The 21,367-nt window shown below is 48.1% G+C and overlaps 1 protein-coding gene and 1 long non-coding RNA gene across 11 annotated transcripts in view; one reads left to right on the top strand and one right to left on the bottom strand.

Annotated features, from left to right (window-relative positions):
* Positions 1–3,551: 3,551 nt before the first annotated feature.
* On the bottom strand, positions 3,552–10,905 carry LOC122463834. Its single transcript, XR_006287468.1, has 3 exons — positions 9,954–10,905; positions 6,336–6,452; positions 3,552–3,921 (listed from the first exon to the last, which is right to left on the bottom strand). It is a non-coding gene; the product is annotated as an uncharacterized LOC122463834 (long non-coding RNA).
* Positions 10,906–11,117: 212 nt separating this feature from the next.
* The window catches only part of LOC102944930 (hippocampus abundant transcript 1 protein), a 28,382-nt gene continuing 18,132 nt past the window's right edge, over positions 11,118–21,367 (top strand). For 7 of the 10 annotated variants that reach the window (XR_006287490.1, XR_005223333.2, XR_005223334.2 and 4 more), the window contains exons 1-8: positions 11,118–11,468; positions 14,936–15,031; positions 16,533–16,595; positions 18,122–18,249; positions 18,769–18,883; positions 19,481–19,699; positions 20,430–20,543; positions 21,159–21,230. Coding sequence is in view for 1 of the 10 variants with exons in the window: in XM_037885486.2 (XP_037741414.1) it covers positions 11,385–11,468; positions 14,936–15,031; positions 16,533–16,595; positions 18,122–18,249; positions 18,769–18,883; positions 19,481–19,699; positions 20,430–20,543; positions 21,159–21,230 (891 nt within the window). In the remaining 9 variants the exon portion in view is untranslated. The remainder of the gene's footprint in view (positions 11,469–14,935; positions 15,032–16,532; positions 16,596–18,121; positions 18,250–18,768; positions 18,884–19,480; positions 19,700–20,429; positions 20,544–21,158; positions 21,231–21,367) is intronic. The other 3 variants (XR_006287489.1, XR_005223330.2, XM_037885486.2) reach the window with 1 other exon arrangement.

Genomic DNA, 21,367 nt, shown 5'->3' on the forward strand with positions numbered 1-21,367 from the left:
ACAGAGCACTCACTGAAAGCAGACACCCATGGAGGAGGGACCGGGGGTGACATTGTAAACTTATCCCCCACACACACTCGACCGTGGCCCCAGCAAAGTGATGCAAGATTAATGCCCACTTAGAAACCCTGCAGGCCAATGGCGAGACAGCTGCTTTGCCCTGCTCCTTGGAGCATGACGCCTTCTGTTCCCCAGCTGCTCTCCGAGGGGGTCAGGAGGGCGACTTAGATTCTGATGAGCGCAGCCAGCATGGGGCAGGATTGCCTGGTGTGCCGAGAAATCCACACCATGCTTGGCGGGTTTAGGTTGCTGCCTGTCCGCTTGATGCTTCTGGGACTTGCCAGGTGTCCGAGAGGCTGGTGCTTGGGGTGAAGGCTGGTCCTTTTCCTTTGTAAGGTGTGGGGTGGGTGCTGGACCCCTTGCCTGCACAGGATTGCTGAGAATCAGCAGCCAGGGATTCCCTTGGAAATGGCAAGCGGGGAGCCCCAGCTCCTGGCCTGTATCGTGAAGGCTCAGAGGAGTAGAGTGCAAAACCAGTGAAGCAGATGGGAGAGTTCATGCAGGTACAATAACACTCCTGGGCGCTTGTGGATTTTTGGTGTTGCTGTCAGCTGAAACTACGGCAATGAAACACCCTGCCAAGGAAAAGACCTGGGGCCAAGTTCCCCACTGCCCTCTCCTGGGCGTGGTCATTCACACCGGGGTAGAGTGGCTGTAAAATGCTGATTTGGTTTGCGCCAATGATGCAGTGGTGTAAACGACAGCAAAGAGAATCGGCAACCAGGCCTGGAGAAGGAGAGGGGGGCTGGCAGGAAGCAAAGCACAACGAAGGGTACATCTATCTACACTGCAATGAAAGGCCTGCAGCGCGGCCACGGCTGGCCTAGAGCAGCTGCCTCAGGCTCATGGAGCTCGGACTGTGAGGCTATAAAATTACCATGTAGACGTCCAGGCTTGGGCTGGAGCCTGAGCTCTGAGACCCCGCCAGGCGGGAGGGTCCCAGAACCTGGGGTCCAGCTTGAGCCCTGCTAGCCGGAGCCAGAGGACCTGGGCTCTGAGACTCAGTGCTGGGTATGTTTTATTGCCACATGGACATAATCAAAAGGTCTGATCCAGCCCTGGGTCTGGGCTCAGTGCTTGACGCCAGCTGTTCGACATGCCAGGGTGGTTCATTATTTTAGAAGCTCTGAAACATCCCCAAGTTGAGTGTCACGTAGACTGTGAGGTGCTCAGATACTACAGGTAATAAGTAGTTGGGACAGATACAGTAGTATCCTGGCCGAACCTTATGGAACCATGTGAAACCTTATGGAATGAAGGTTAAGGATTTGGGGAGTCCGTTCCCGTGAAAACGCAAATGCTCATGGACTAGCGTGGGATTGCATGGAACCTCTTGAGGAGAGGGGACATGATTAATGAAATCTCTGGAAGATATTAGGGACTTCAGAGGACTTTGTGGCGGGGGGGGGGGGGGGGGGGGGGGGCAATATGAGCAAAGTGTATTTCCTAGGAAATACTTGCAGGAAAGGAAATACAAATGACCCCCCTCGAATCCAGCCTTTGGAAGCAGAGACTTATTGTTGCCTCTTCATGGTCAGCTCAAAGACCACCAAAGGGTATAAAGGGTGGATGAAACGTTTCCGGGCTGTGCTGGTTCTCATCTGAGGGTGTGATGAACTTGCAACCAGAGGAAAATCCCTGGGTGGGGTTTGCAAGCACTGCTCCTGCCAGCGCCCATGTTGGAGAGGCAGGATCTCGGACCAGCTTAGTAGCACGAGGGTAGGTTCTTCTCTTGTTTTTAATATGTTTTCTCCGTAGTGCTTTTACCTTGAGAATAAAATACGGCTGTTTATTAAGAACTGTGTGATAGCTGTTAGATACCGTTGGCAATTGCTGGGCTGTTAGTCTCTGAAGAGAAAGCAAGAGAAGCCTGCTTCAGTAGCCTGTCTTTTGCTGAGAAGAACACAGGGAAGGCAGGGAACGGTTCAGGCTGGAGATACCCTGCTCACAAGGGAGAGAGACACGTGTCTCGGCAGCCATGACAGCCCAAAGCCTGCGAGGGGGAGTCCTTGCTGGACCAAGGAGGAACACAGGAGCAGCTGCCCTGAACTGTGCCAGTGGTACTGTAAGTAAGTACCATAGATAGATAGAGAGATGCCATTGCTGGGATGTTCTGACTGGCTTCCTCAGGCAGCGCAGTGACAATGGTGAAGCCCTACACAGCTGTGGAATAGTTGCAAATGCTTCCATCTTGCAGCGGGTCTGCCTTCACCGTGGAGAGCTTTGAAATCTGCGGTGGAGGAACAGGACTGTTACAGCAGCTCTCCCTTTACCCTGACCGCAAAAATACCGAATAACCATAGCAACAACGTCCCACTTTTAGCAGGCCCATCAAGGGGGCAAGTACCCTGGGTTCCCCCAATGAATGGGTTTTCCCATCTGCCGGGGTGGGGGGCAAAGGAGCTGCAGCTGGAGCACTCGCCTGCCTGCACCATTAGCACCCCGCGTTGCCAGGGCTCGGACTCTGGGGTGGGGAGACAAGACGCAAAGCAGCAGGTAAGGTACATCCATCATTATGTCTGACTCACCACTTGGAGCAGGTTCCCAGCGGCAGGCTTAATTGTCAGCTGCTAATTTTAATGCAGCGCATTTAGTCACTCCAGGCAGACAGCCGGTGGGAATGCAGCTAACAAGCTGCTGTGACCCTGTGACCCATCCCCACAGATATAGCTTTCCCGAACAACAGCCAACAAAACAACCCCACTCGCCTGGAGTTTCTGGGCAGAAAGGCAGCTGCAGCTCGGAAGAGCATCGCTGTCCTGCAGGGAATCTGCCCTTTCTCCCCTATTGAAGTAAAGGCTGGGCCCAATCCTCAGCTGATCCTGGGGTGGCCAGCAGCCAAACCTAAGAGCTGTTCTAATTTGGGGGGTCATTTTGTACTGTCCCCTACGGTTTTATACCAGGGAAGGATCCCCCCACCCTGCTCCAAGGCCAACGGCTTAACGGCTAATTTTCATTGCTCCAGGAGTGCAAAATGACCTACGAATAGGTCAAGATCTGTTGCATCTCCTCTAGAACATGCTTTGTAAGGACCTGGCTGTCTCCACCGCCCTGTGCTAGAACAAAATCACAGCTTCTCCGCTGTGTGCCGCTAAGAGCCAATGAAGAGCCTCCGTTAGCCCTCTGATCCTCCTGCTCCTAGTGCTATCTTCATGGCTGGGTTCTGGGTGGTCATGAGGACCCAGACCCGGAGAGGTGAAGTGACTTGCCCAGACAATCGCAGCAAGGTGTTATAACCTCTTTCGCTGCCCAGTGTTGAAACAGTCGTGCAAAGGTGCTGGGGGAGGATGGGTTCTCCAGAGACCTTGGTTTACTCAGGTTTTTGGCAAACACCTAAAAGCCTTCATCCTGCAGTTGGAAGTTTATTGATCAAACACAAGAAATCAAAGCAAGGATTTACGCGGAAACTGCACAATTATGCAAAACAAACTTAATTAAAACCTATTAAAGTCTTTCTCCTTTTGGGGGCAAAATCTCAGTCTCTTATTTTCGCCAACAGTTTTTCTCTCAGGAAAAGGGAAGGGTTAATTTTGCTCTCAGTCCTGATGTTTGAAGGAGATTTGATTCTCCTGTTCCAAGGGACGGAAGGACACAAAGTGGAGGAGAGACAAGCTAGAAAAGTGGCGGGGGCGGGGGGGGGGGGAGAGATTCGGCTTTTGTTGATGATCTTGGAGCCTTGGGAGGCTGGTCAGTTACGAATGGATGCTTCAGGCTGGCTACGAAACCTGTTGCTTGGACCCTGGCTCACATTCTGGACAGGGATGTCATCTAGTCAGGTCCTTTCTCCTCAGACAAGGCAGGGCAGGATCATCTCACTGTTCTGAGGCCTATGTACAGCTGATTTTAGGATCTGATGAAAAGCTGTGAGAATGAGAGAGGGAATAGGAGGACAAATAGCTGGGCAGAAAGTAACACACAAAGGGAAGGGAAATGGAGCAGGATCTAACCTGCCTCTGACTGGTACCCCTGCGGTGCTGACAGTTAGGTGTCCTCCCTGATGGGCTGAGGAGTGGTTGGCATGATGTTATAATGACTTTCAGGATTCACAGATGAAAAACAAAGGCCCTTAAGCAAGAGCCAGGCCTGGTGGCCTTCCTCTTGGGAAGAAACTCCTTCGGACGGGTCCCCTCCTTCTGTCACGGGGTCAGGGAAGATGAGATGAGCTGGCGCGAGGTGAACTGAGGTGAGATGATTTTAAAAGTCTCCTTTTAAGGCCCCCCAAAAGGTGCGGGGGGGGGAGGGGGGGGGAGTGGGTGGCCTAGTTCATCTCCTCGTTATTTTGCACAGCAATTAAACCATTTCTATAAGGCCATATTTAACTTCCTATTTGACTTCATTTCCACATTTTCTTAAGTCCAACGTCAATGCAGTCCTTGAACCATAGCAGTAGGCAGTTTTGTTTGGACTAATTTAGTCTCTCTCTGGTTTCCTTGCACCGTTTATAACGTTCATTATTGAAAATAACTTGACCTACTTTTCATGGTTAATTCCTAAGCGGGCAAAAGTTATAGACTTAATTGTTACAACACCACGGGGCACCCGCCCTCCTTTCATTTGATGGCACCTTTTAGGTAAGGATTTGGAGGCTTAATGCTGGTGTCCAGGCCAAATTCCAGCATTGGGTCATTTCATCCTGCCTCCTTACGCGTCCCCTGTGGTTTCGACATACAAGTTATTCTTTATTTCCCCTATCTAAAACTGCATCTGTGGGTCTGAACTGCTGGCACAGAACAGCTCCCCTGGTAGCTTGTGCTAATGGGTGACATCCTGCCGCATGATAAATGGAAAGGGCTGTTAATGTTTTCTGTATTGAAGTGGGGGGCTACCTTATATGGAGAAATGGGTCTAGAACTCAGACACAGAGGGCCACCTTCTGCCCCCTCATTACTTCTATGTAACCCCACTAAAGTCACGGTGGAAGACAGACCCACGTAACAGAAAGAGCTGAGCAGACCCTGTTTCAGCGCAAGAAACCAAGTCGCGTGCACGCAGTTAAAACAACCAAGGGCCAGATGGTCAAAATGATGATGATGTCTATGACAGTAGCACCAAAAGACCCTCCCTGAGATCGGGGCCCCATTGTGCCAGGTGCTGCATAGACACAGAACGAGAGAGAGTTCCTGCTTGGAACAGTCAGCAGTTTTAACAGACAAAGGGAAAACAGTTGCAGAGAGGTGGAGTGACTTGTTTGCAGAGCTGGGGAAAGAACCAAGGGTTCCTGATTCCCAGGGCAATGCCCTACCCAGTAGACCGTGCTACCTCGCCACCAAAAGCACAAATGCTCCAGGCCAGATTTTCAAGTGCTCAGCGCCCACAGCCAGAACCGCAAAAGAGCTCAGCTCCCGGTTAGGCACCTAAATAAGAGCTGGGTTTTCGAAACAGCTCAGCCTCCAGCCGGCTTGGGAACATGTGGCCCACGAGATGGGAGCTGAGCCCGGCTGAACATGTGGCCTTCGGCGTGGGGGCTGGCTGAGCGCTTCTGTTTTCTCTACAAATCCAGACCAAAGGGCTCCCCCTAGAGGTAGAAGGCAGGCTCTGTCACCAGCTTTCACGTCTCCTGAAAAACAGCAAGCCGCTGGGGGTGAGCGTGAGAAGGAGCTAAGGAATAAATGAGAGTTCCTTAAACACAAGGTTTTCTCCTCAGAATGCCAAGCAGCTTCCATTTTTAAGTCATCAGCTACTTTCTCTTCCTAACCTTTGTCGGTCTTGTCTATTTAGATGGTAAGCTCTTCTGGGCAGGGACTGTCTCTCACTCTGTGTCTGTGCAGCGCCTCCCACAATGGGGCCCTGATCCCAGTTAGGTCTCTAGGTGTCAGTTCCCACCAATTTGCATGCAGACGCCAAGCATACAACTTGGTATGTACATAGTGGTATTTGTACTTGGTAATACATACTGGTATTTGAGAGACCCGCAGCAGGACTCCGAAAGGCAGATTTCCGGCTCAAAGCACAGTGCTACCATGAAAAGTGACCAGGGTGCATTCTTATGCAACAGACCTGCCCGCTGCGTGTGTCTTCCCACAGTCCTCTCTACTGGCCAGTGACAAAAATGCCTTTTTACTGAATGCAGAAGTAGCATCACACTAGACCAAGAATGACAAATGGACAAATTTCAGAGTAACAGCCGTGTTAGTCTGTATTCGCAAAAAGAAAAGGAGTACTTGTGGCACCTTAGAGACTAACCAATTTATTTGAGCATAAGCTTTGGACAAATGGACAAAGGGGCTCAAACCCCACCCACTGTATAGCTCAATCTCTGGGTGGAGCTTACTTACCTCTAACAGAGACCTGAAGGGCCTGTCGCATTTACACTTTGGCAACACTTGAAGAGCTCGTCATGCCATAAATCCTCATTGAATTGAACCAAATACTGATTTTTGTTCCTTCCTGCCCTGCAGAATCAACACGGCAAAGAGAGAGTGAAAGGGGTTGTACATCTTCAACAGAAGTGTTTACTTAGGCCATTCTATCTGAGCAAAGGTACTGATGACTGCGGGGTTGCATAGGCTCAATGATTTGGCCTGCAGAACCTTTATTACAGGTGATGATGCAAGAGGAGGAAAGACCCCAGCTGGACTCACAGATCCCAGGTTGAGTTTGCAGTGCTGACAGTGAGAAACACCATCTTGTTCCTTGCAAAACCGAACACATTTGAGACAAGAATCATTGCAAGACACTTGTCAAGGAATCCCAGGATGCACAAAGTTCAGCCTAAGGTTGGCTGTTTCCTACTGGAACTTTCTATCCATGCCACTAGTTCCCTTTGTCTTTGATTATTAATTAATTATTATTATTATTAACTATTTGTATTGGTAGCAACTATGGCCCACAACTGAGATCAAGTCCCCGTTGTGCTATGCACTCTACATACACATAGTAAGAGACAATCCATACCCTGTGGAGCTGACACTGTAAATAAGAAGAAAGACAAAGTGCAAGAGGGGAAACAGACCTGAGAGGTTTCAGAGTAACAGCCGTGTTAGTCTGTATTCGCAAAAAGAAAAGGAGTACTTGTGGCACCTTAGAGACTAACCAATTTATTTGAGCATAAGCTTTCGTGAGCTACAGCTCAAATAAACTGGTTAGTCTCTAAGGTGCCACAAGACCTGAGAGGTGAAGTGACTTGCCACATATTACCCAGCAGTTTAGTAGCCTAGCCAGGAATTGAACCCAGGTCCCCGCAGTCCACTTTAATGCCCTATCCACTAGCCTTCACTGCCTCAGAGGCATGCCAGCCCCTTTATACTCCTGGGTTGGAACTAATCGGACCCCACCAGTTCTGCCTGCCAAGATGAGTCAGCAGAATTTCTCTGCCTCTTTATCTAGGGTCCTAGATCCTGATACTCTGTTTACAAAACCCTGCATTTTGAGTATAAAATTGATCTTTAACCTCTGCAAACCCTTCTCAATGGGTAAGACCTTTTACAGGAAGACAGAACCTTTCAGACCCAATGCTTCATTGCTTATTTCAGTGCACCAGAGAACAAAGTGCCAAAGCTGAAAAGCTGCCCTGCTTATTGGGTTTCCTTTTCAGCCTTCACCATTTACAGTATGAGTAGCCTTGGCAGGATTCCCTTTTTATTTCTTATAATATTGATGAACAATATCAATGTTTATTTTTAAACATCTTACTTTTATCAGTTTAAATGTTCATAGTTGCAGGAAACTATGGGAGGAGGGGTCAGACAATTATTCAATGACAACAGATGCTGAGAATCAAAGTTAAAGCCTCAGAACCATTAAAACCCAAACTGTCAACATCACAAGTCAAAATATACAAAGCAAATGTCCTTAAATCAAACTCTAATAAGTTCTCAAGCCATAGTTTTCTTACCCTGCCACTCTGTACATTTTTGTTTTCATCAAAGGAAATATTTTTGTCGTTTGCATGTGTATCGTGAAATTGACATTTACCAACACTAACTGATAAGAATCTAATCCCTCCAAGCCTAAACCTGAGAGAGCGACCTAGGGCCAAATCAGATTTACATCAGCTGAGCATCTGGCCCTTAAGATTTGGTTTCTAGTACTGTATCTATCTCACCTTGGCACAGCTGCTTCCACCATAGCCAGATTGGATACTCATTCATTATTGGAGCAAATCACCATCGGTTTCAGTTGGAAGTTGGTGATTTTCACAGAAAGTACAACTACACTCTGGACTATACAGAGCTGAAGGCCCTGGCTTTTCAGGTAAGTGGTGACCCAGTGTCCACATTCAAACAGCAAGGATAATGTGCTAACAACTGATGTCTGCACCCTGTGCCTGCGTCACCTTTCACTCCTATGAACGTGGTGGTCTCTCTGATGTTTATCACCCTAAAAGGTGAAAGGATGAACATATCTGAGGACAGTTTCTTTCCAACTAACAATTCAAACATTGTTAATAATTAATAATATTAAATTATTAACGATTATTTCTCTTCTTTTGCTTGGAATGTTAGCCACCCCATTTTAAATGCTGCCAGGTACCGCGGTGATGGGGGCCTTAGCAATGTGAGTATAATAATCATTAATGGTAAAGGGCTAGATTGTGATGCCTTTAACTGATCGCAGTCACAAGCCACCTACACAGGGAACAACTATTTGATAATGGGCTCCTTGGTCTAGCAGACAAAGATTCAATGGCTAGAAGTTGAGGCTAGACAAATTCTTGCTAGAGACAAGGTGTAAATTTTTAACAGTGAGGGAAATTAACCATTGGAATAATTTACCAAGGTTATGGTGGGTTCTCCATCACTGGCAATTTTTAACAAAGAATAGATTTTTGTTTGTTTGTTTTTAGTATATGCTCTAAGAGTTATTTTGGGAAAGTTCTATGCCTTTGTTATTTATACAGGAGGTCAGACTAAATGATCACAATGGTTCCTTCTGGCCTTGGAATCTCTGACTCTGATGACCGCTTTCTCACGAGTCCCACTGAAGTTACACGGAGGTTGAGAAGGTTTCCTTGTGGTGCTTCATTCTAAGTAAACCAGGACTCGGTATGCAGATTTAACTGCTCTCCCTACTTGAAGATCTTAATCCTCCACCATTGCCAGCTTTTCTGCACTACATTCCCTTCTTTTGTGACATGCATATCTCCCTTTTGTCCCGCTGGCTCATTGCCCATTCTCTTCGTATCACGAGGCCTGTTGATGATTTGTTTGTTTGGGCTGAAGGGCAGAGAGGACCTGCTGTTGATTATTACTTGAGATCATTTCGAGCACAGTGTTTGTGCTTTACAAAAGGCAGAGTGCTGCACATTTCCCTGTCCCAAGGAGCTTATGTAACCCACTCTAGGACAGTGGGGGTCTTTGTCCCACTCTACCAGCTGGTGTAGAAGTTAAGAGCCCATTACAGCTGTCAGCTATTACAGTTACTCCTTTAGCTCCAGCTTATGCTTTTTAGTGCTGAAAATCACAAGTGAAACACCCTGCTGTCAGCTCAAACAGGTCACTATACTCCCAGGCTGAGGCCAACAGCTTCAGGTAGGGGAAGGCCTGGAGAACCAGTAAGAACTGAGGAAGGATTTGGGGGAGCAAGTCGAGAGAGAGGGGGCTTGGTGGGCAACAACTGGGAGACTTTGGGATGTACAGAACTGGCCTCAAAGCAGGCAAGGGATTTTGTACAGCCCACACATATCGCCTTGCAGAGGAATTCAAGCCATTTCTTGATAGAAAAAAATCACATGGAAGGGGCTTCACACAGTGACACTGTCGTGCAAAGGAAAGAGAGGAGATCGGAACTAGCCAAAGCCAGGAGGGATCAGGTGGAGCTTTGGTGGCAGAAAGAGGAGGTCGCCGTCTGGAAGAAGCCATCTCAGCTACTCTGGGGGAGCTCTAGAGGAGAAAAGACACAGCTCAGCAGCTCCCTAACTCCTGCTCCGATGGGGGATTCACTGTGGTACCCACCAGAACCCAGATGCTATAACTAAACTGTGGCCAGTGGAGCCGACTACAGCGGAGACGACTGTTCCTGGGATGCAATGCTTCATCTCGACCCACGTGGGCTGGAGGGGCAGCCTAGGAGGAGGATGGCCTCCCCAGCATGCACTGCTCCATCATGAGCTCCATACACAGCTCCCAGCATGCACTGCTCCGTCTTGCGCCTCATGCATGGCCCATGGGGATTAGGGCTCCCAGCATGCACTGCTCCATCATGATCTCCATGCACAGCTCCCAGCATGCACTGCTCCATCTTGCACCTCATGCATGGCCCATGGGGATTAGGGCTCCCAGCATGCACTGCTCCATCATGATCTCCATCTTGCGCCTCATGCATGGCCCATGGGGATTAGGGCTCCCAGCATGCACCTCTCCCTCAGTCCAGTCCACTTGTGCAGCCCATGATCAGGTCCTCGTATGCACGCCTCCATTTACCTCTCCCTCCCCAATCGGTTCAGTGGCACCATCACGTCCCCCCACCATCCAGGTCATGGCACAGCACCATTCCCTCATTTAGGTCAGTGGCACAATTGATCAATGGTACAGCCTGTAACACCCCCCGTTGGTGGTACGGTCTTGCCATTATTGACAGCGGTATCAGTGGTACAATCCTTCCCCTCCAGACACACACACACCCCGTAGGTTAGTGGAACAGCCCGATAAAGCTGTACAATCTGAGCGACCGTTTGTGACCGTTATCCAATAGTTCCACCTTTCCCCTGTCAATCTACAGTCTAGTCCAATCGGAGGGCCAGTCTCCTTGATGCCCAGGTGCGGATGAGCCAATCCCGAGGAAGGGTAGAGAAAACGAGGCTGTGCTGGGGAGCCCGCCGCAGGGTCTTTTCCTCGACCAGAGCAGAGCGAAAGGTGGCGCGGATCTCCGCGATAGGGAGTCAGAAATGATTGACGGCCACGGCAGTCAATAGCACGCTTTATTTGTGGTGGTGACGCGAGAACGTGGGCGAGGCTTTGAGTCTAGAGTGGGCGGGGGCCTGCGGCCTGGTGGGCGTGGCGCACGGTGGAACAGCCGGATCCGGATCCGGAAGGCAGTCGTGGGGGCGTGGTCGCGGTCGCGGCGGCGATGGGGTGAGGGAAGGGGCGGGCGGAGCCTGTTCCGGCTGCGCGCGCAGCGGGCGGAAGCGGCTTGAGGAGGCGCTGACTGACTGACTGACGGGCGGGCAGGTTGCCCTGAGGAGCGGGCCGCGCCAGGGAGGAGGCAGCCGGACGGAGCGGGCCGCCGCCGCCGGGGATGGTGTCGGCGCCTCCGGCGTGAGGCGGTCCCGGTGGTCCTGAGTCCTTCCCCCCTCCCCCCCGGGCTCAGTCTGGCCCGGCCCCCGGGGGGAGGATGGGGCCGCAGCGGAACCCGGGCAGCAGCGGCGGCAGGGCCCCGGCCTCACCATGACCGGCGAGAAGAAGAAAAAGAAGCGGCTCAACCGCAGCGTCCTGCTGGCCAAGAAAATCATCATCCGGGACGGAGCCAGCGTGAGTCCGCCCGGGCGGGGCGGGGCCCGGGTGGAGGGAATGGGGCAGGAAGCTGGAGGGGTCTGGCGTGAGGGGCGCCGGGTGTGGGCGGGGGGACTTTGCTCCAGCCGATTTTCCCGGCCCATCGCCCATGCGCTAGGCCTTCGCTTTGCTGGCTGGTGCAGTATCTTCCCCCGCCCTGGGTGCCGCTGATGGATCCCTAGGTGGTGGGTGGGCAGCACCGGCCTGGTGTGGGAATCCCGCCTGGCAGGTGGGAGCCCAGAGCACTTGGGCTGTTTGCACCAGGCTGGGGCCGCCTTCAAGGTGGGGAAAACACAGCTGTGATCTCCTTTGGAGCCATCCGATGAAGATCTGAAGCTTGGATCTCACCGGTGTGGTGGGTCCAGTGGAATGAAACCCGCTGGACCAAGCTATCACATAAGTTGTGTGTATGTATTTGGGGCTTGCATGCCTCACTGTGTAGGCTGACCCTTAGGTTTGGATTTGCAGGTGGTCTGATGTATTTTGGGCCTTCTGTTGACAAGTGTTTTTGGAGTAGGGAGAGACCAGCACTGCAACATCACCAGATGCTACCAGTATATGCCTATAATGCAGATTATTACACTCTGCTGTAGATACATTTTAGCACCGTGCTTTGTATTTTAGACTACTAGTGTACTAGGTACACCAGAGTATAAGATACTGAATGGTAAGCGCTTTCCCATCATGCTGGCTCTCATGGAAGCCAAGATATTAAGTTGTGGTCTCCTCCCACCATGCTGGTTCTCATGGGACCCAAGAAGTCATATCTGTAAAGTAAATGCCTGTTTCTGAGGCTAATATAGCACCCATTAAACTTTTCATATGGCAGTTATAGCACTGCCCTGGGGGACGATCTATTTCGGTACAGTGATCTCTCAATATATTTTGAAGCTGATTGACCATCTTCCTATTTCATCAAACTTGCTAAACTGGTTTGGATTAGTCAAAATGGAAAATACTTATTTAGGTTGGAAACAATTCAAACCTGAACTTTACCTCTATTCTTTCGTGTAAAGTAAGAGATTACTGTAAACTAGCTTGATTTGTGATACTTAACACTGAAACAAGCTTGGAGCCATGGGACTCAAAGGGTTACAAATAGATGGGGTTTTGCTAAATCCCTGCCATTAACAGAACAAATATAAAATGTCTGAACATCTGTTTGATTAGTGGAGTGTTCTCTAGGCAAACTACAAACAGTGGGAACTGAACAGCTTGCAGTAAACAATATGAGGGACAAGATGAGGGTGGGTGGGGTGGCACTAAGCAATGTTAAAAGCCAGTGAAATGTTAATTATTGTGCTATGTCCAGGAGTGGCTACAAGCACAACCAAAGTGGGTCATTCAGAACAGTAAAACATGCATGTGAGGTCAGCCCTGGAAGTAAATTTCACCTGGTGCTTAGTGACCAATGTCCCTCCACAGTGTAACCTTTAGTTCTTTATTCAGAGTTTGGGATGCTGGTTTAGGCACTGAAAGATGAATCATATAAATAGGTGGAAGATGCAAAAAGCTGTAAAACAGGAATGAAGGTTTTCTATTTGTGTAACTGTATTTCAGTGCTAACAAGTTGTTATGGAATTGTTCAGATTCCCGACACAGTTCAAATACTGTGACTAACCGTTAGCAGGCATGGTGGGTGAAATCATTTTCCAAATATTCTTCTGCCTGACATTTCATCCACATGTAGCATAACTGCAAACCATGTTAATGAACCACATTAAATTGGTTTAAAAGGTTATATTTAGGCCATTGTCTGGCCTAATGTAGTACACTGATTTACTACATTTGATCATGTTTCCTTCTATTGACTGGCTCCACTGACTTTTACAGCCTGCTACTTACAGCTAAAGAACTTATGGCGTTAGCCCGGATGTTGGGGTTTGTGCTTTTGGTGCTGAATGTCCCGAGTTCAGTGCCCACTGGCAACAGATTTGGCCACAATTCGTTCCATTAGTGTGGTTCTAAAATAAAATCTCTATTAATGCTAGACAGGAAAAGGGGGCTTGCAATAACCAATAGCTAATTGTGGTTAATGCTCATTTTCTCCAACATGGTAATTGCTTGCACAGTCCATGCTGTATTATAAACTGGGCCCTCCGCAAGTTCTTGTTGCCAGTTCTGCTGTGATCCAGGCTGCTTAAATAGTTCTATACTGTCTGAAGGGGCTTACCTGTTTCCCAGAGTTCATAACCTCTGCTGCTCTGTTGAGGTATCTTTGTTTTGTCCGAGTGACAAAAAGATCTAACTGCAGAGTTTTGACTGAAAGGGTGTAATGGAAGGATGTGATGGGGGAAGAAGAGAGAGAACTTCTTTCTGTGAGGGGAAGTATCTCTCCTTCTACCAAGACAGTGTAATGGGATGCGGGAATTAAATACCCATGCAACTTGCAGTTTTCTCCAGCGTTGCTGGCATAATGCCACCTTCACATTTTGTAGCAACAGAGAAAGGGTTTGTCCAGTTGTTTGTGTAGAATAAAAATAACTTTGTTTAATGACCATATTTCCCTTGGGTTTTCCCTGTTTTGAAGGTGTTTATTTGTCTGTGAATCAGATTTACAACCTGTTTAAAGGAAGCATCTTTAATAGAAACCATTAATACGACCAGGATCTCAGAATCTTGTTTTCTCTTGCTCTGTTAACAGTTACTCTAATCTGTAGCTCCCCCAGAATAATTCTGCTAATATTTGAGGTAACAGCAGGCTGTAAATTCCAGCATACCTTTCACACTGTGCCACAAATAAACTAAATGGGAAGCTCATTCATCCACTCTAGAAAAAACACACACAAGGGCTGAGGTTTTCCACAGCTGACAGGAGATTCTGACATTCAATTTCCATTCAAATTCATGGGAGTTGTCTTAATTCCTTAGTTGGCTTTGAAAATTTTAAACAGCTTGGTTGAACAACAGATGTACTTTATAATGTATCAGCACTTGTCTTGGTGCTATCTGTGCTTTCTGGTGTGTTTAAAGTCATGTAGGTCAGTTGCACTAAAATCCCCTCTTGTGAAAGGCACGCTATGCTTCTGAGTGTTTGATCTGTGCAATTCCCTGACACAGCTGAGTTCAACCCTGTTTGCTTTCTACACTGCCTTGTGACTCCTGTTCTCCATAAGCCTGTGACCTTCCAGGTACACCTACACAGCAATGGAAAACCTGGGCCAGTAGCTGAGATTCAGCACTTGGGGAAATGTTTTCTGTAGCTAACTCCTCTATCAGCATTTGAGGGAAATTCAAGTGCCTCCCTTCGGTTGTCCCCCCAGGAGCTAAGGGGAAGACTTTCAAAGGCACAAAGGGCAATTAGCTGCCCCATTCCCATTGGAAGTCAGTGGGAGTTGAGCACCTACCTGTCCTTTATGCCTTTGAAACTCTCCCCCTGTATGGCTATGAATTGTGCACCAAGCCACTTTTCAGATTTCAGGGCATTAACATGTTTTTTCTTTCAGCGACAGGGGATTGGAGAGCCCAGTGTGTACCATGCGGTGGTGGTTATTTTCCTGGAATTTTTTGCCTGGGGGTTACTCACCACCCCTATGTTAACGGTGAGTAACTGACTCTTGCTGATGGTAGCATGGTGGCAATGCTGAGGTTGAGGATTTCAGTGAAGATCTGGGTACAGTTTGGGTTTGAAGCATGAGAGGCAAAATCTAGGATACTGTACCTTAGATCTGTATAACTCATTCTGAAAAGTACTTTACACATGGGAATTGCTGCAGCCATCTTTTGAGTGGAACATGGCAATTGTTTAAAAGCACATAAGAACACTGCTTAGTAATTTAGGACAGAGAGTGAAGAATACATTATTTGAAATGGAATGGGGGATTTAGTGAGGCAGAACTTAAGAACCCAAGCTGGAATTTGGCCAGAATTTCTCATTTAAAGCTCGGGTACTGATGAAAAGTGCCATGGGAGATCTTTAATGATTGAGCAAGGGTGTGATGTTTTATAACTCGTCCAATGACTGCAACTTTCACACGGGTGCTAGGACATTGATTTAGTACTGATGCAGAGATAGGGTTGTCTCTTTCTGAATTACCAGCACCACTCCCTGCACTGTCAAGTTCTGTCCAATTACTGAGCCTACACAACCTTGCCAAGATCTCAGCTGGGGGTGACAGACTGTCATGTCAGACTGCACTGTTTGCAGTGGTGTTGTAGCAATGTTGGTCCCAGGATATTAAAGAGATAAGGTGGGTGAGGTAATAAAATGTTTTATTGGACCAACTTCTGTTGGTGAAAGAGACAAGCTTTCAAGCTTACATAGAGTTGTTCTTCACATCTGCGCTAGGTGACCCTGTGATGAACAATATAGGTAACAAAGGAAATGCTACAATAAAACCAAGAACAAAGGGTTAGCTTTATCAAAAGAACCAGAATTCCCAACTCTGATATTTGTCTTGAATTAGAGTTAAGTGACTGGAAACTTTCAAGTTGGCAGCTTCAAGAGGGATTCTCAGCTTTCAGAACTCATTTTCGGCAGCTGGTATGACAAGTCATATTAGAGTTTAATATACCATAAAGATCTGTGAGCTGATTTCTGGGATGTAGATAATTTCCGTACAAAGAAGGTCTTGTTCACAAAGGCCCTTAAAAGTACATTCACTAGTATAAAATATAAGTCAAGTAGGTAGGGGGTACAAAAACAAGAAGGGTGTGATCAGGAAACACTGAGTTAAATGAAGCCGAAATAGGGATTAGGCAGATGGGGCAAAGATGGGTAAACGTTTGTCTGAAATGGCCTCATAGTGTTAGAGAAACTTGGAAACGAGTTCACCCCTACCCAAATCCAACACAGTCACACGTCTCCCTGTGACATACCTGGGAGAAGTGGCTGCCTATGGCACTGATGAGGAAACAAAAGGGCTCCATATATTTTGTTAGCAGAGCATGTGTGTACGATGACTGTGGCATGGGAATAGGAATGTCAATGCTGTGGGCAAACATGGACTGCAGGCTTTAGTCTCTTGTTTGATGTGATCCTCCTGGCCTTTAACAGCAGAACTTAGTGGGGGATCTGTAAAATTGTTGACTTGGTCTCCACAGGTGTTACACCGGACTTTTCCTCAGCACACATTCCTGATGAATGGCCTGATCCATGGGGTTAAGGTAAGGAATTCTTTCCTTCCATATTAAAGAACCAATGCTGTTGAAGCACGATGGGCCAGACTACCTTACAGTCTGGGCTTTGTTCCAATCTGAGAACAGGGTCAGTAGCAATGGAAAGTCCTTATAATCAGAGTGCTGTTTGTGATTAGTCCAATCTATAGTGCGTAAGTCGCCACCTTATTGGCAAGCTCAGCAGAAGGGCAGTTCTGTTTTCATGCCCAGTTGATTCTCTGTGTGCTAACCCATTTAGGTATTTTCTTCCAGAATAGCACTGACAGTCTGCTGGATAGTCCAGGAAGCCTGAACCCCGTGCCGTAGGGTCTGACTCCAGTCCTGGAGCACCCATGGAAAAAATTAGTGAATGCTTAACACCTTTCGGCAGCCAGCTTACCACCCCCGCAGTGCCTCTTGTCTGCCAGTGGCCCCACTGATCAACTCCTCTCCCTCCCTCCAAGCACCTCCAGCCTGCTGCAATCAGCTGTTCCGCAGCATGCAGGAGGCACTGGGAGTGAGGAGCGGGGATAGGGCAGGCTGGGGGGAAGGGGTGGAACTGGGCGGGAAGAGGCAAAGGTGGAAAGAGGCAGGTGGAGCTTGGGAGAAGGGGACGGGGCCTGGGGCAGAGCAGGGGGTTGAGCAACCCTAGGGCCTGGAGGTTGCCAGCCCATGTGTCCCATGCTGTGCTTGCTGCTAAGAACACTCCAAAACAGCATGAGAACAGCCTAGTGACCAGATCCTAGATAAGAAAACAAAAAACTGGTATTGTCATAGCTCTTGAGTAACAGAATTAAAAACAATGGAACCATGATCTAGAAACTCAGCCATCCCACAGTAGATTAGTGATTACAGAGCCACGTAGCAACTGGTGAAATGGTTTGAGAGTAGTCCAACATCTGTGGGAGAATTACAGAAGCTGGCAAGCACTAAAACAATCATTTTCTAATTTGCTTGGTAACATGGTAGAATTGGTTTTTGGGATGGGCATCAGTATTAGCAGGAGCACCCCAGTGAAAGGAGCATGACTATCATGAAGGATGATTTTTCTCAGGCGTGGGGCAGCTCAAACAATCTCATGTATATCTTAGAGCTTATTCCCCCCATTTTGTCATGATATGGGGAACTTTTACAGAGGCTGAATGGACTTGGTCTCCCTTCACATCCAACAGGTCTCAATCTAGAGCCAGAGCTTTCCCTGAACTGCAACAAATATTGACATTTTGGAGCTTTGCCAGCATCTCCAGGCAGTGTCAACTCTCTGCTGCATAAATAGGCATGGGAAGACCACAGCTGCAGACTGAGTACTTAGGAAAATAATTTCTGAGCATTTAGCAGTTTTTCCAGTATAGAGATTTCAGCTATCTAATGATTTGTCATGTTTTGGTAACCTTGTCACCTCCTAGAAATCCCAGACAGTGGATTGCCAGCTCCTGTTTGTATTGGTGACATTACAGCTCTTACTCCCCTATTGTCAGCCAGAGAAAGTGGCTGTGGGATCTGTTTCTGGTGTGAACCCCTCTCCCTTCTCCTAGGGCCTGCTGTCCTTTCTAAGTGCCCCACTGATTGGTGCTCTCTCTGATGTCTGGGGCAGGAAGTCCTTCCTTCTCCTCACTGTGTTCTTCACGTGTGCACCAATACCTCTCATGAAGATCAGCCCATGGTGAGTCTATGCTTGGAATGGAGATGATGTGAAGGCGCAGTGATATGGGAGGGATCAGTCCAGAAGATGAGTGAGAGTGTCAAAAGAGGAATTTGGAGGTGTAGTCACTTGAGATGGTGGAGTTAGGAGGATCTGGAGGTGCTTGTATGATGAAGAGAAAAGAGCCTGAAGAGGCAGCCTTTCCTTGATCCAGAGGTTCCTTCACACACCATTAGATTCCAACTCCAGTCAGAAAGAAATGCCTTCTCCTAGTGTTTGCTTCCCACTACTAAAAACTGCATTGGAACTGAGTTGCATTAATGTTTCCTTCGTGTGTGGGATGGGTCTGGACTGGATTTTTAAGCCATGAAGTATTAACCGGAATGGAAGCCCAACGGCATTTCTGAGCAGTTCAGGATGAAGTGAAATCAAATGAATTGAAGCAGGGGTGTGGAGAAGAGACTGTAGTTCAGCAGCATTAGGCTCCTGTGTTTGTCAGATGGTTTCCTCTAACTCTGCCCCTGGGAACATCTCTTTCAGGTGGTATTTTGCTGTCATTTCCATGTCTGGAGTCTTTGCTGTCACCTTCTCTGTGATTTTTGCCTATGTTGCTGATATCACACAGGAACATGAACGCAGTACAGCTTATGGCTTGGTAAGGATTCACATCACTGATTCCTCAGAGAAATACTCCAGCGCTCCAGAATTCAGAGCGGTGCGGTGCGGGACCATTTTAAGAGTGACCTCCCCGTGGGTATTGCACACAGGACTTCTGCATTCCTCACAATCCACTGTGTCCATTGCTGGTCCATTCCTGACTCCAAATGGAGCAACGTGTTTAGAAACCAACCCCAGAGCTTGGTGCTGTGAGATCTGGAATCCAGCTGTATTGTCACTTACCGTCCTTTCTCCATGCTGTGACACTACACCGTGCTGGCTTCCATGCAAACACAAATAGAACCGTGGCTGGGCACCTGTGACTTCTGCTGAACTATTCTCGCATAGTGTTATAATAGGGTTACTGAAAACACCTTTAAGTATTGGTTGAGATACCTCTGGTTATCGGTCATGACCTAGCCTGAACTCTACCGGGGGGGAAATGCTACATTTCTGTATTCCACAGTTCTGGAAAACCTGTCCCTATAGTTTGGCTACTCCATAGGTGGTGGAGCTGATGGTCTTGGATGACTCTGGGAAAGAGGGTAGGCTCTGACCAGAAGATACTACTACTAACATTTGTATTACGCTGCAGGTGTCAGCCACTTTTGCAGCCAGCCTGGTCACAAGTCCAGCAATTGGCGCATACCTGTCCCAAGCCTATGGTGATACACTGGTGGTGGTGCTGGCTTCAGGGGTTGCTCTGCTGGATATTGGCTTCATTCTGCTGGCTGTACCAGAATCTCTGCCGGAGGAGATGCGCCCTGTGTCCTGGGGAGCTCCCATCTCTTGGGAACAGGCAGATCCATTTGCTGTAAGTAGTTTGCTACTGGCAATTGTTCACTGCAGTTTAACTTCTAGATCTGTTTCCCCAAGTTCCATGTTAATTCTTCAAACAGGAGGGTGAAGATAAAAAGGGACTCATTTTGCAAGAGGCAGAGGATATGAATTTAGACATGGTTGAATCAGGTGCAAGGAGGATGATGTCTGGCTGGTTCTTTATTCAGTGATGGGTAATGGGTTGTGAGTGTATATGGCTACATAGTGTCTAAAAACAGCTTCCAGTGTCCCTGAAGAAAATTAATCCTTTGGTGGGAATAACTGATGGTGTGAGTGCAATGCCTATTGCTTTGCAGTTGCACTCTGTATAGCCATGCGAAAGACCTAGCATGTTGTTGCTTCTATTAGCCTGGGGGAGTGCTGGTTGGGTCCCTGAAAAAGATTGTCTTGCTCATTTGCTCCTCACCTTGGTCTCACGTAGGAGTCACTGCTCATATTAATGTTCCAAGGAGAGCCAGAGTTACAGAATTCTAGCTGGATTCTCTGTGATGCTCAGCATTAGCAGGGTGAAGTTTCCCACAGCCGGGAAGCTCTTCAAGGCAGAAACAATTTGGTGCCAGACAGATCTGTCATACAGATATGTCCCACTGATGTGCAGAAATGCTGTGGCAGAACAAGCTCTTCCAGGGTGCTCAGTGTACTAAGTAACCCTTTGTGTTGGGTTTGTATCAGAGGGAGCCTAATGGTCCTGTTTGTTTCTCCAGTCTCTCCGCAAAGTGGGCCAGGATTCTACTGTGCTTCTTATCTGCATTACTGTCTTTCTCTCCTACCTTCCTGAAGCCGGCCAGTACTCCAGCTTCTTTTTGTACCTACGACAGGTCAGTCATTGGGGTTAGACTAGGATACAGGTTTGGAAATCAAAGGTTTGTAGTGCGTGTTGTAGTCTCATGCGTTTGTTTTATTTCCTTCCTGACTATGCAGTATGGGGCGGCAGCTTCTGCCCAGTGATCCTGGGCTGGGGGAATTGGCAGCTTGGTGGCACACCAGCAGCCCTGGTTTGCCACTGCTGACCAGAAGCTATTTCTTAATGAGGGTGAAACAGTACCAGTAACCTGATTGAAAATGGAGGATCCCCATGAATGCTGGTTAACTGTGCAGCCCTTCTGTGCCTTGCGAATGCAGTCCCCAGGCTAATCACTAGCTACCTGCGCTGGACTCGGTGCTTACCCCACCTTGTCTTCTTCAGGCAGTTGGGACAGCGTATCCACTCACTTAGTTACCTCGTTAGCCCATGGAAACATCTTCCATCTTGTCACTGGGGAGGCTTTAATGCTCTCTTTCCCGTGAGGCGGTAGAGGGTGAAGTTGTGTAATGCTCATGCTACTGACAAGTAGTATCAGTAAGCACTAGAGATAGCTCTCATGGCGTGGCTTTTCTCTGGCACAACACGAAGCCCTTTGCCTGAAATCGTGTCCCTTCTGATGTCTTTGCAGGTCATTGGATTTTCCTCAGAGACTGTGGCAGCCTTTATTGGTGTGGTTGGAATTCTCTCCATATTGGCTCAGGTGAGAACCCATTCTCTGGGTACTACTCTCAAACCCCTCGATTATGAGAATACACCAAAATTTGTGACGTTGAGGATTGGATTGGCAACTGTCAGAATTCTTTTGTGAAGCCTTATCAATGCATGTTACTAGCTGCA

Source organism: Chelonia mydas, chromosome 25 (assembly GCF_015237465.2).
Source record: "Chelonia mydas isolate rCheMyd1 chromosome 25, rCheMyd1.pri.v2, whole genome shotgun sequence".
In the NCBI taxonomy this organism is placed as follows: domain Eukaryota; kingdom Metazoa; phylum Chordata; order Testudines; family Cheloniidae; genus Chelonia; species Chelonia mydas.